Below are 13,015 nucleotides of genomic sequence, written 5' to 3'. Positions count from 1 at the left end.
ATGTACATACTTATCTGGATATATGACAATTTATGAAATGAAAATAATTTAGGGATAATAGTCAAATACTAACTTTAATGCAATGTGCTCACTACAAGAAAAAAAAAGCTATTGTGATAGAATTTTGAGACAAATTTTTTTGTCACAAATCTGTGACATATTAGAGACGTTAATATGACTAAATTGTTTATGTCATAAATTAGTAATTGTTTCGTAACAGTATTGTGACGATCTAAATCGTAATAATTTCTTGTCACAATTAGTACCATAAATATGACGAAATAGATGTTAGTAACAACTGTGACATAATTGTAAGTGTCTATGGTTGCTATCGGGACAAATTTTTTGACAGAATGGTGAGTCTTCAATTTTAAAAAGAAAAAACTAGATGTTTGTGCCAATTTGATATGGACCAATGACAGAACAATGTAACATACGTAATGACACAATTGTTCACTATGACTCGTTGTGTATAGTATATGTGTGTAAATAACACCACAAACTATTAATCTAGTCGAAGTTAACACTTATTCTGTGTCAAAACAATAAATGTAATTCCAATGAAAACAGAACTAGTTCTTTAAAAATCAACAAACCTTTTATGAATATGAAAGTGAATCACATACACTATGAAAGTGATATTGGGGCTTCTCTGAAATTATGTCACGTGTATTGATATCATAAACTGCTTATTGATTTCAAGTGATCAATGATGGATCACAAATCAACATTATAATGAGGCAGTTTTTGCTCACTTCTAAAGGTGTCCATCTAAGCACTTTGTGGGTCCCACGGAAATATTGGTTTGGTTTGGTCTTTTAACTCATGTTGTTTGGTTTGATAATTAATTTTGTATGGTTTATGAATTTGGTATCAGCCCCAAAAACGAATGTTATGTTATGTAACCAAATTCTGCGTTTTATCTTTGAGTAGGTTAGGGTTTCTTTGTGATCGTTCTTTCTACTCTTCAACCTAGCCGTCTCCACTCACATCAGTCTGCAAACACAAAGATTTCTTACTCAACTCTTCACCTCTCCTAACGTTCAACGTATTCCTCTTAATTTCTCACCAATAAATGTCCCAATAACAATGTGACCTCTCCGTTTCCTTCCTTAGACCTATAAATTGGAGAAGATTGAGAATGTGATAAATCTTGACAATCAATCACTTTCAGTTAATCTATATATCAAGCATACAAAGATCCTTTGCTAACGTCTTCCTCCAATGCTGTGAAGAGGCAGATGATTAACTATATGCTTCAGGACGATGAAAAGCATCAGAAGGTACAAACTTTTTAAAAACCCAACAAGATTCTATTCTTTACTTTTTTCTTTATTTTTGATTATGTCTTGTGGTGGTGGCTCTGACTTGCCGTAATCGACTCTTTGGTCACCATTCACCTCCGGTTACAGCCCTCCTGTCGGCCCTTCCCGAGAACCATCACCGCCGTGGAGACAAAACCTGTTATGATTCTTTTTCAATAAAAAAAAGCTTTAATCTATGAGCAGATCTGATCTGATCTGTTCAAGCTAATGTGAGCTCATGTTTTATCAGTTGGTAATTACTTCGAATTTTTTTTAGTTGTTGGTTATAAATTTATAATACGACGTTTTATAAAATAATAGCTCCATGTTCATTTTGTGTATATAGTTCCAGAAGATCAAAAAGGAGAAAGACAAGCAGCAAAATGATGATGGATGGATTACAAAGTAAGGAGCTACCAAAACCAACAGAGACCAAAGTCAGCCATGAAGGCGGTGTTCGTTGACGGGTGGGGTGGAACTGTAGTGTTATTGCCAGGCAGTCATGGTACTGCTGTGGGTTCAGGCAAGAAATCAGATTAGAGGCAGCCAGTAGTTTCATATTAATTTAGCACTATTACTTATTTTTTTTCATATCAAATCCATTATACGTTTATGTTTGATTTTTTTAAACGAGATGTGGTTTTAAAGAAGGCTATGTATTATAATGGACAACAGATAAAATAAAGAGATATGAAATGACGTTGTATATATACTTTGAGATTCCTGCAAGGTTTGGTCTCGGTGTCTGCGGTTTCGTGTTTGGTCTCGGTGGTGTAGTCTTCGGGTTCTCTTGCTGGGCCTTCTTTCGATTCTATCTGAACCGGTTCTAGGTTGAATTCGTGCAAGGTTTGGTTCCTGCGTGAAGCTCTTGGAGCTTATTTGCATCCAGCCTCTGGTACGTCACCTTTAGTTCATTTTTGTTACTTGATTCTGTGTGCATTTTTTAAAACATCTCCCAACTCTGGAACGTATGTCTTAGTGTGTTTGTTTACGTGGAAAGTCGACTCCATTAAAAAAAAAATTGATAGCGGGTGTGGAGCCAAAAGTCATCATTACAAGTAAGTTGCAACCCACATTAATCCTAAATTAGTTGGAGGTCCTCATCTTTTGTTTTCCTTATCATTTTTAATATATAACAACATCACACCAGCTTACATACCAACCAAATGTCTGACTGCAGGTTGGCTATTACTCAATGTAAGCTCCTAAACACACTCCTACTTTGACCATGAAAGCCTGTCCAGCTAGAGTTCAACGAGTAAAAGGCTTCAAACTGGAGATTTTGGAATAGCTTTGATCTAAATAGCGTCCTTGACTTAGTGGCACACTACTCACCGCAGGTCTTGTGAAGGTGGCATAGGTTGCTACTAAAATTCTTCCAAATATGGAGGTGTTCAGTTAATAGAGTCATCACACTGGCTGAATTCTCCGCCACAAGTTCGTTTTCTTACTTTTTTACATTGCATTAGCTCCCAGCTTTGTTTCGAATGTCACTGTTGTACTCTACTCAGTATGCAACTATAACACCACGGACGGTGGAGTGCCTCTGCACTCCCAAGTTGGTGGCACTGAGACTACTATAACAGATGGTACTATATCATGTTCTAATTGCTCACAAAAACTACAATGCAGATTCACATCTTTCACATCTGCAGGGTGGCATGACGAGAATGCTGTTGGGTTTGTTTACCTGAATGACCGTCACTGTGAAACCTCTCATGAGGTAGACATAAAAGGTGCAGAGAACCCCACAGGTTGCCCTGATGCTACAGTTGGTGAAGGAAGCACAATGGACTCAACACCACTACCTTGTCAAACGGAGACAGTGGTAAGCATTGACAGCAAAGCAAGTGATTTCAGTTGGAAACAACAACAATGCAGCAAGAGTATTTGCTAATCATCATCATCAAGTAAAATAAAGGTTTGAGGATGCTTAGTGTAAGGGTGAGATGCAAGTCGTGTAACTTCAGTCTCTGTTTCTGGTGGTTTTATATTTTTCTATTTCTATTAACAAAAAGAAAATAACTATTTGTTATCAACTCTCATGGTCTGCAAGTAAGGTTTTACTCCCGTTTAGCCTTTAGACTTTGTTTACATCAATTTAAACCCACATACTTATTAATTCTATTTTTATTATGTTATTAGAACATATTCTCGCGGATTTACAGTTTGTTCTTTTTAATTGTATAATTTAGCAATATAAAAGACGATAAAGATTGCATAGCTATTTGAATTTTAAAAGAATTTCAAGACTTGGGACTAAAGTAATAAAAGCAAGGAACGTAAACTCTAAAACAGACACGAATTTCAGTGCATATTCTGTTTCAAGATAGTTTGAGGAGGAATGTAAGTCCCGAGAAAATTTTAATTTGAATTTCAGTTCTCTTTTGTTCATCAGTTAGGTCCGTTGACAAATCCTCGTCACTACCATTTCTGTTACATCATTTAAGAAATAACTAGATTTTGAACTCCGTTTTGAAAGGTGAGAATTTATTTTCTTTTAAATATTCTACTAAAAATTGTCATTTATAAATTATGTGTTTTAATTTTTGATAGTCTAATATAGGATTTGAGAATAATATCCACATTCAAAAAAACTGATCCGAAACCGACCCAAAAATCAGGATATCGAATCTTATAGGATCCGACCTAAATATCTGAATGAGTCCATTTTCCAAAACTCAAAAATTGATACGAATCCAACCCGTACCGGAAATTAATTGGGTATTCGTACATAACCGAACATAAATATATATATATATATGTGTGTGTTATAATTGTTATACTTATAATAATATTAATACCTAATATTAAAATTATAAATGAAATATATTATTTATTTTAGGTATTTATGGATAGATTTGGTTTTGGATACAAAATACCCAAATCAGATTGTATGTATGGTTATTTCTGATAGTATCCATAAATATCTTTAGATAATTAATATTGAGTGGAAGCACCGTGGCCTAGTGGTCAAGGTTTAAAGGCTTCTACACCCAGGTTTGGGGTTCAAACCCCAGACAACGCAATTTATACAGGAAGAGGTATTGGTTCAATTTCCGGAGAAGGCGAATTATGCAGAAAATTAGAGAAAATACTTACTTACAAGATATCTTCAGCATGGCGCAAGGAATACCATCAGGAATGGATCTCATAGGGCTACTCAGGGTGATGCAGTCAGGCGTGAATCCTCAAAAAGCAGGTAGAATTGTCGGCTGTAATATCGTCTATGTAATGTTTCTCATAATTTGTAATAGCATAATTAACCAGACAAAAAAAAAGAAGATAATTAATATTGTTAATTAACCATAAATATATGAGTGGCATGAATTTATAAATAACTCCAAAACTAAGGGAAGAATCCTATTAGAGATTATGTTTTAATAGTATAGATAATGGACAATTAAATTGTTAGTAGATGTATTTATGAGATTGTTGTTGTCGGCCTATATAACCAGTGGTTTCGGCTCATTATTTTCTATATAGCGTTGTTGAATTGAGCGCATAAGATGATCCTTTTTAATCCTTAGTGCTTCACTGAATTTTGTTTTTCTTCCTCCTTAATATCCTAAAAGAGATGCCCAACAAACTGCATTGTATTACCATACAAAATGAAAATTGTGAAGGTCTTTAATCGTACCAAATGGAACTTAGCAAACTCACCTGGTTCATGATTCTTTCAGAATGATTGTAGCTAAAGTTTTGCATGAAAAAATACAGCCCTCCCGCTGGTTTAGCTTCATACTAACAAACTCGAACATCTAATTGCACTAAGATGACTTTTTCGATTACAATTTTCCAGAAAGGTCTGCGTGAAAACAATACAACAGATTGAGAAAAAATGCCAACAGTCAAGCCATATCATAACCCATCAGCTAACTATACATTAACCATTTCCAAGTGGGAGCAACTTATTCAAACAATAGGCGGTTTTCATTATCGATAAACCATAACTCATGCTTCCCACCACATTTGTCTCAAACCCATAATGACGGCAACACTCATAATAAACACTTACATACACCATCCGCATCTAAAATATTGACACTTAAATTGTCAACAACCCCGCGCAAGCGCGAGGGCTCCACCCCTAGTCTATAATCAATAAAACTCTTGTAACTAATAAGTTGAATCATGTATATATATTGTGGTACAATTAGAATGATACCAAACGTAGGGAAACTTCATATACAAATAGTTTTTCTGCTCCAAGATTAGATTCTTGCATTTTTTAACGTACATGTATGTTTCACCATCAATTGTAGAATGATGATATAAATTTTGGAATAATTTTTTTTGTTACTCATCCCTATATTACTAAGCTCAAGTTTACTTACTGGTTCATTGGTTATTACGTGAACAAGTGGATCGTCTGGTTATCATATGATACCGGTACGAATTATTCATTGGATCCAAATATTGAAATTTCCCAAATAAAGTTAACGAAATATCATGGGATAATATATAAATATTTAGTACAAATAATATTAACAGGGTCGGCTCACAACAGGGAAAAAGAGTGCACCACCCCAGGGTTCGTGAACAATAAGGGTCCAAATAGTTTTTTTTTTTTTTTTTTTAAAAAAAAACAAATAAAATTAGTTTAATTTATAAATAGCACATTTTTAGTATTTCTTTTTAAAAAAACTGATTTGATAAATAAATCTTTTCACCTACATATTTTACCAACTAAAATTTTGTTATATATATATATTATTTTAATTAGATTTGCTGAAAAATTTCATATATAATAATTCAAATTAAGAATTTTTTTTTAAAAAAACTAAGATCATTAAAAATTTAAAATCTCCAAAAAATACTTTTGTCCAGGGGCCTTGAAAATGTTTAGGCCGGCGCTGAATATTAAGACTTATTCTTGGGTTCACCCCCTAAGGTAAACTTGTAGGTTTACCAACCAATAGTATTTTGTTATTTTATATTTAATATTCTTAAAAAAATAAACAAAATATTACCAAGTTATATTATGTTTTAAAAATAAAACGGTAAAAATAAATAAAAATAGTGGTAGTTGCATAAATTTTTTTATATTTTTAACATGGTTAGGGAAACATTAAACCCTTTGGCAAACCTTAAACCTTTGGATAAATCTTAAACCCTAAATCGAAAATACTAAATATTAAATCTTAAAAACATTAAACCCTTTATCCTAACCCCTAAACCCTTGGATAAATCTTAAACCATAAGGTTTGTGGGAACCGAAATTCACACCGTCGAGTATTGTTAATCGGAGGAAAGCCAAGTTAATCTAGCCTTCCCTGAAGGTCCCGGTTATCTGCGGGGCCCCGCACAACACAATCAATATGAAAGATTCGAAAACAATAAATCGTAAAAGAGCGAAAAGAGAACAAAGAGGTCTTATTTCGAATTTGCGTTTGAGAGTGAACAACATGTAAGATCCTAGGCCACGAGAGCTGTCGGTATGTTCGCTAGTCTAGCCACCTAAGTTCTAACCTAGTCGAGTCACAGCTCGGTAGTAAAAACGGAAAAATGCCTAAATTGCTCTAAGTATTAAGTTTGCTCTTAGAATGCTCTCTCTTTCTCTTCGTCCTAGGTCCTCCTTATATACTCCTCCTTAGGTCGGTTTACCTCTTCTCGGGCCGGATTTGTCGCGAAGCGGGCTTTGCATAGCCGAGGCAGTTGGTGTTAAGTTAACTGTAACCTGCTCTACTACGAAGAATAGGAAACTGTTCGAGAGACATAACCTTCCCAACTTCCCGAATACTTTCGACGATGTTTTTTAGACGGAACATTGGTGTCGTATCCACGGACCTGAGGATTGAGTTACGGAAACTTCGGACGAAGATGCATGGTTATGGGATGGGACTGGGTTCGGAATGGTCCATGGAGAATTGGCCGCGCTTGCCGGGCGAGCCGATCCACGGCACGATCGAGCTCGCCGGCGAGCCGACTGGCAGCACGGTCATGCTCGCCGGGCGATCCGTCATGTTAATTTATTTTCAAATGAAAAAAACATACCTAAATTTTTAATTTTTGCATTAGTTTTCTATGAATTATTATTAATTTTATGAGATTTTGTTTTATTGAAAATTGAACTCTCGGAATTTGTATATTTGACTAAACTAAATAAAGTAATACTATATTTAATATTCTTTTATATAATATATACTATATATTTCAGTTTATGTTTTTATTTTCACCATAAAGAAACAACAACCATTGTAATTAATTAATTAAATTTATTTTAAATGTAGTGGGAGAATCTGTAAATAAAAAAAATACAAAAAATAAATACGTAATTTATTATAAATGCAATTGCTACATGTGTAAATAAAAGGAAGTAGTTAATCTGCTATTCATGTTTCCAAACAATTATCATTTATCTTTTTTTATCAATGTTTCCAAACGTAACGAAAAGGTACTTCAGTTCTAATATTATATATATATGTATTTTTTGTCAAGAATAATAGACGCTTTCTAAAAATAATCTTTCAAGAAAAATAGTCTTTTATTATTAAATTAATTATTAAATTAAATTGATTTAATGCTAACACCCAGCAAAGCCGCAATTTCAATTTATATGCCAACATTTTATATGAGTGTATGATAACTTGATAATTCAGATGGAATAGTACTAAGTAATATAATCTCATACCAATTAATTTAGAAAAACTTCATAATACTTCCTAACTAGATTCACCAACCAATAGTGTTTGAGTATTTGATATTTGATATCTTTTAAAAAAGGAAACAAAATTTAATTTCCAAATTAGATTATATTTTTGAAATAAAACAATAAAAATACATAAAAATAGTTACAAAAAATAAATAAATAAATATTGATAAACTTTTAGCAAAATACTAAATCCTATACCCTAAATCCTAAACTCCAAACTCTAAATTATAAACCTTAAATCTTGGATAAACCGTAATCTGTACTCGCAAAGACTGATTGCTGAAAGAAGCCAAATACAAAGACGAGGTCAATCTTTATTAATCACAAAATGCTAGCGTCAAGGGAGAAACTGATAAGAAAGAGCCACACAAAATAATCATTCTTTTCCTAGACTTTTAACATAGCCATTGGGTTAAATGAATAGAGACAAAGTGGTCATAAAGAACAACATGAAAGGAAAAGAAAAGAAAATCAAAACAGAGCTAGATGCATATCAGGAATGGTGTACCTTAGAGTAGAGTGCTTAAGCTAATTCTTTACCATTGGGGAGCTCGAGGTAAACCTGAAACAACAATATGAATTCAAAGCCTATTAATATCCCATAGAGGGACAATTTCAAACAGGAACTTAACCAGGTCACAAGAACGGTTCTTGCAGTCATCATAGTAATCAAGGCTAAGAATCTATTTCTCACACTCATCAACAAAAATACTAAGCTAAAGGAACCAAAACCAAGAACTTATCTAATCTATTGAGAATTTACTAAACAGAAAGGCAACCTGTTAGAGATCAAGAACAATAAATGAGACTTATTCTGGTGGATGCGTGATCACGTCTTCAACATCAGTTGGCCTCGATCTAATTACAACAGTCTCACCTTCGCCATTATCATCTACAATTTCACAAGACAATAGTCTAACACTTTTATACACAAGATCAGTTTATAAGACAAAAGAATGTATACCTTCATCATCAAGCATATAACCATATATCCAAGACCGAGTACACAATAGATCTTGGACATTACTAGGCAACAGTCGGATACTAAACATGAATAGCTTCAATCATTACTCAAGAAGGACAAAGGTCACTTTCAAACCCAGAAAAATTCACTTCAAAATCGATCCCAAATCAGCAAAATCAGTGACCCACAAGATCAAATTGAAGAAAAATAGAGTTTGATTCACCCAAAATCAGTGAACCATAAGGTCAAATCGGAAGATGAGTTGACGTGTTGTGATCGATAACCCAAAAGCAATGACCCAAAAGGATTGATCGATGTCGTGATCGATGATGGTCTCGTGAGATCGAGAAAGAGAGATCAAGTCTCGTGAGAGAAGAAAAAAGAGAGAAAGACGAAGAGGAGAGATACTAAAAAATTATGTGAGAAAAAGTGGGTTGGATTGGATAATCCATAAACCCATTTTGATCTAAACCAATATTAATCCAACTCACTAGACTCATTAACCCATAAAAACCATTTATCCATTAACATCCAAATCGTTAACCCATTAGAACCATGGATTGGTTTGGTTTGGGTCAACCCATTAATTTCAACCCATTTTGACACCCCTAACCATAGCTATCAAATTTGAAATAAAGAAATCCTAATGGATGGTGAACCTCTAGGTTCATCCTAGGGGTGAACCCAAGAATAACTCCAATAATAACAACAAAATGACAGGCAAATAACGATTTTAAGTGGAGTTATTCTTGGGTTCACCCCCTAGGGTGAACCGACCAATAGGATTTCATTATTTCAAATTCGATATCTTTTAAAAAAGGAAACAAAATATTGGCAAGTTGTATTATGTTTTTAAAATAAAAAAGTAAAAAAAAATAGTAGTTACAGAAAAAAGAATTAAATTTTTTTTTAACGTCGTCAGCAAAACACTAAACCCTAAACCCTAAATCCTAAACCCTAAACCCTTGGGTAAATCCTAAACTTTTGGGTAAACTCTAAACCCTTAGGTAAACCCTAAACCCTTGGATAAATCCTAAACTCTAAATAAAAACACTAAAACCTAAAGCTCTAAACCCTAAATCCTAAACCGTAAACCCTTGATTGTTTTAGTGTTTAGTTATTTTGATTTATAGTTTAAGATTTATCCTAGAGTTTAGGGTTGACCCAAGAGTTTAGGGTTTAGGGATTAGGATTTAGGGTTTAATGTTTTGCTGACTACTTTAATTATTATTTTTTTTGTAACTAGTACTATTTTTTATTTATTTTTTCTTACCTTTTAATTTCAAAAAATAATATAATTTGACAATATTTTATTTCCTTTTTTAAAAGATATCGAATATGAAATGACACAATCCTATTGGTCGGTGAATCTAGAGGGCGATCCGTTTCGGCTGTTCGTTTTCTCGGCTTTTGAAGTTTTGACCGAGATTCGGTTTTTCTGAGGACTTTCGGACATCGATTCCGTCGTGACCGATTTTGACCCCAACAGTTAGCCCCCCAGCTAGCTAGGATTCGTGGACCTGGGTTTTAGGTCCTAGCTTGCGGTATGGTCTGTTCTAGGTGGAATTAGACGTAATCGTTTGTCGAAAGATTGAAGGTGAATAGAAAAAAAAATGTATAAGTAAGGGAAGTAAGTTTTTCAAATTCTTTACTCACTTCTTTCCTTAAGAAAAGATTCCTTCAAGATAGAAATTTTTTCTCCAAGATCTCTCTTTTCTCAAAGAAAAGGTTTCGGAAGGAGGTCGGAGAACAGAACCGGAGACAGGCTGAGCTCCATTCTCGGGCCCTTGTCCGTGCGGAGAGGAGAGGAAAGAAAGCGATTGTCCCCGAAATGAAGCGGATGGTTGCTTTGTTTGCCACCGAATTCGAGAGCTTTAAGGATGCTCAAGAATTCGTGGGCGATTTTCACGAGTGTCGTGGCTCGGTTGCTACCCTCTACAAGTCGCAGAACGAGGACTTCTCTTTTCCTGCCGAGGTCGCCGAGATGTCAGGTCTTATGAACGGGTGTGCCCATGCCGAATACTTGGTTCCTCCGATCGAAGGAAGGGTCCGATAGCTTTGGGATTCCATCGAGGTCTCGGAGGACACGGCGGAAGCGGGAACCGGTGTCGGTGATGAAGGTGCCGGAGTCGCAGACGGAGAGGTGGAGAAGCCTGCGAGCTCGTTCAGGGTCTCCATGTCCGGGTTCCTCGACTTTGAGCTTTGAGGATTGTTGGGATTATTTCCCTTAGTTTATTTCGAGGTTTGTTAGTGGACCAGTAGGACTGGGTTTAGGGCAAGACCTAGGTTTACTTTCGGCTCTAAGGCTGTGCGACGACTGATCGGCTCTCGTTTTGCCTGTGGGCAATTTCCACCTGGTTCTTTCCGATTTAAAGTCCGCGACTTGGCACCGGCTTATATGACTTGTATGGAACAAACCGAGCACTCTCCAGAGACCATCTGGAGTGCTGACCAAAATTTCGGATTTCTTGTATAGCGCGCTATGGTATCCTTGTCGGAAGTAAGAGAACCTTGCGCGGGATAAACATTATATATAAATTATTTTATGTATTATATGTTCTTACATATTATGAAATAATAAATATATATTGAATAATTAAAAGGCAGTAACTATTACATATATAATTAAATTGGTGCGAACGTATAAATCAATTTTATTAATCCAAACATTTTTTAATTTTTTTTTGATAGGATATATAATTAAATTTAAATGATATTAACATACATAGTATATTTTTAATATTAATGTCTATTTTTTTTTAAATGATGCTTTCTACTCATATGTTTTTTTATCATGTGTATTTTTAATAGCAAAAACTTTAAATTACTGATAACAAAATTTTCATTGTGGGATTAATAATTTTAGTAATTGATAATTTAAAAACATTTATCAATGTTAGTTCAAAACTTTAATTTGTTTCCTTGTAAATAATTATTATTTTCGAAATATATTCATCATATATACATATATATATATATATATATTTTTTTTTTTCTTTTCTACGTTATTTATAAATATATAGTTTACAAAATTTGACAAAAAAAAGTTGTAAACACATAACATGATAAAATTTGCTACAACATACTTAATGATACAGTTACTTAATTTTTTTTATTAAATAATCAAACTAATAGTATTTGTATAATTTTAAAAATGTAGGTATGACGTCTAATCGCCAACAAAACACAACATTTTCCGATAAAGAAAATATAAATCTTCCTACGGAAACGTCGGCACGGGTAAGTAGTTAATAATATTTTTTATATATAAGTAAAATGATTGAATTTTTTATTAATTTATAGAGGGGAGACAGTTTTAGATGGATACCTAATAGAGAACGAATATTGATTGAATTATACGATCGAGCAATTGCCATGAGCGATTACTGTTTCAAAGATCCTACTCCCGCTGCTAGAGAGTTTCTCGTTGATAAGTTCAATCAAGAGTTTAATATTAGCGTAACATACCGCTTCTTCAAAGAAAAACTTGATCAACTTAAAAGAAAATACAAGAAGTACAAACATCTTATGAAAAATTATACGGGCATTTCGGTTGATCCTACTACATCTGTGATATCTGCGTCTGATTCATGGTGGAAAGATCGTGAAGTAAGTACAACAATATCTCTTAAAACAAGAGTATATTTAATAAATTAGCAAATCTATAATACTTGTAGTCTAAAAACTATATAATCATATTAACAGGTAGACAGGATTGTAAAATCATTTAAACGAAAGCCGCCGGAGCTTTGGGATGTGATGAAACGATGTTTCATTTTATATGACGTCCAATCACAGTCTCAATACTCTTTGCACCAAAGAAGAGAAGAGTTGATGAATAATGGTCAAAATAATGATGAAGGTCATTATTACTCTGAAACATATGGTGGTGAAATGCAACACACTCAGATTCCTGAAACACAAGAAAATGAAGAAGTCTATCGCGTTAATATTGATGATGAAATACGTCCTTCAAATGAGTTCTTCCGCGATAATCTACGTCAGAATGCGCCACCCGCTGCTGATTCTTTTCAGATTTCCAATCCCAGAGTTCAACAACGAGGTGGACTAAGGCGTGGAAGTAGTTCACAA

General features: G+C 34.1%; 1 protein-coding gene and 2 long non-coding RNA genes across 7 annotated transcripts in view; 2 read left to right on the top strand and 1 right to left on the bottom strand.

Moving 5' to 3' along the window:
* The first annotated feature begins 918 nt into the window (after positions 1 to 918).
* Positions 919 to 3,383, top strand: LOC106298735. Of its 5 annotated transcripts, none has more exons than XR_001261544.1 (7): positions 919 to 1,283; positions 1,413 to 1,557; positions 1,651 to 2,199; positions 2,284 to 2,362; positions 2,485 to 2,501; positions 2,645 to 2,893; positions 2,960 to 3,383. It is a non-coding gene; the product is annotated as an uncharacterized LOC106298735 (long non-coding RNA). The 5 variants fall into 5 exon arrangements; XR_001261543.1 differs by having other exon boundaries at positions 2,485 to 2,741; positions 2,816 to 2,893; XR_001261542.1 differs by having other exon boundaries at positions 1,413 to 1,534; positions 2,485 to 2,893.
* A 4,829-nt stretch (positions 3,384 to 8,212) lies between these two features.
* LOC106298438 lies at positions 8,213 to 9,354 on the bottom strand. The gene is made up of 4 exons (XR_001261468.1): positions 8,924 to 9,354; positions 8,739 to 8,851; positions 8,468 to 8,521; positions 8,213 to 8,238 (listed from the first exon to the last, which is right to left on the bottom strand). It is a non-coding gene; the product is annotated as an uncharacterized LOC106298438 (long non-coding RNA).
* Positions 9,355 to 12,298: 2,944 nt separating this feature from the next.
* LOC106297436 overlaps positions 12,299 to 13,015 on the top strand; it is a 1,118-nt gene continuing 401 nt past the window's right edge. The window contains exons 1-3 of the mRNA XM_013733672.1: positions 12,299 to 12,532; positions 12,722 to 12,859; positions 12,959 to 13,010. Coding sequence (XP_013589126.1) covers positions 12,299 to 12,532; positions 12,722 to 12,859; positions 12,959 to 13,010 — 424 coding nt within the window. The remainder of the gene's footprint in view (positions 12,533 to 12,721; positions 12,860 to 12,958; positions 13,011 to 13,015) is intronic.

This window comes from Brassica oleracea, chromosome C6, assembly GCF_000695525.1.
Source record: "Brassica oleracea var. oleracea cultivar TO1000 chromosome C6, BOL, whole genome shotgun sequence".
NCBI lineage: Eukaryota > Viridiplantae > Streptophyta > Magnoliopsida > Brassicales > Brassicaceae > Brassica > Brassica oleracea.
This window is presented reverse-complemented; position numbering and strand designations above follow the sequence as displayed.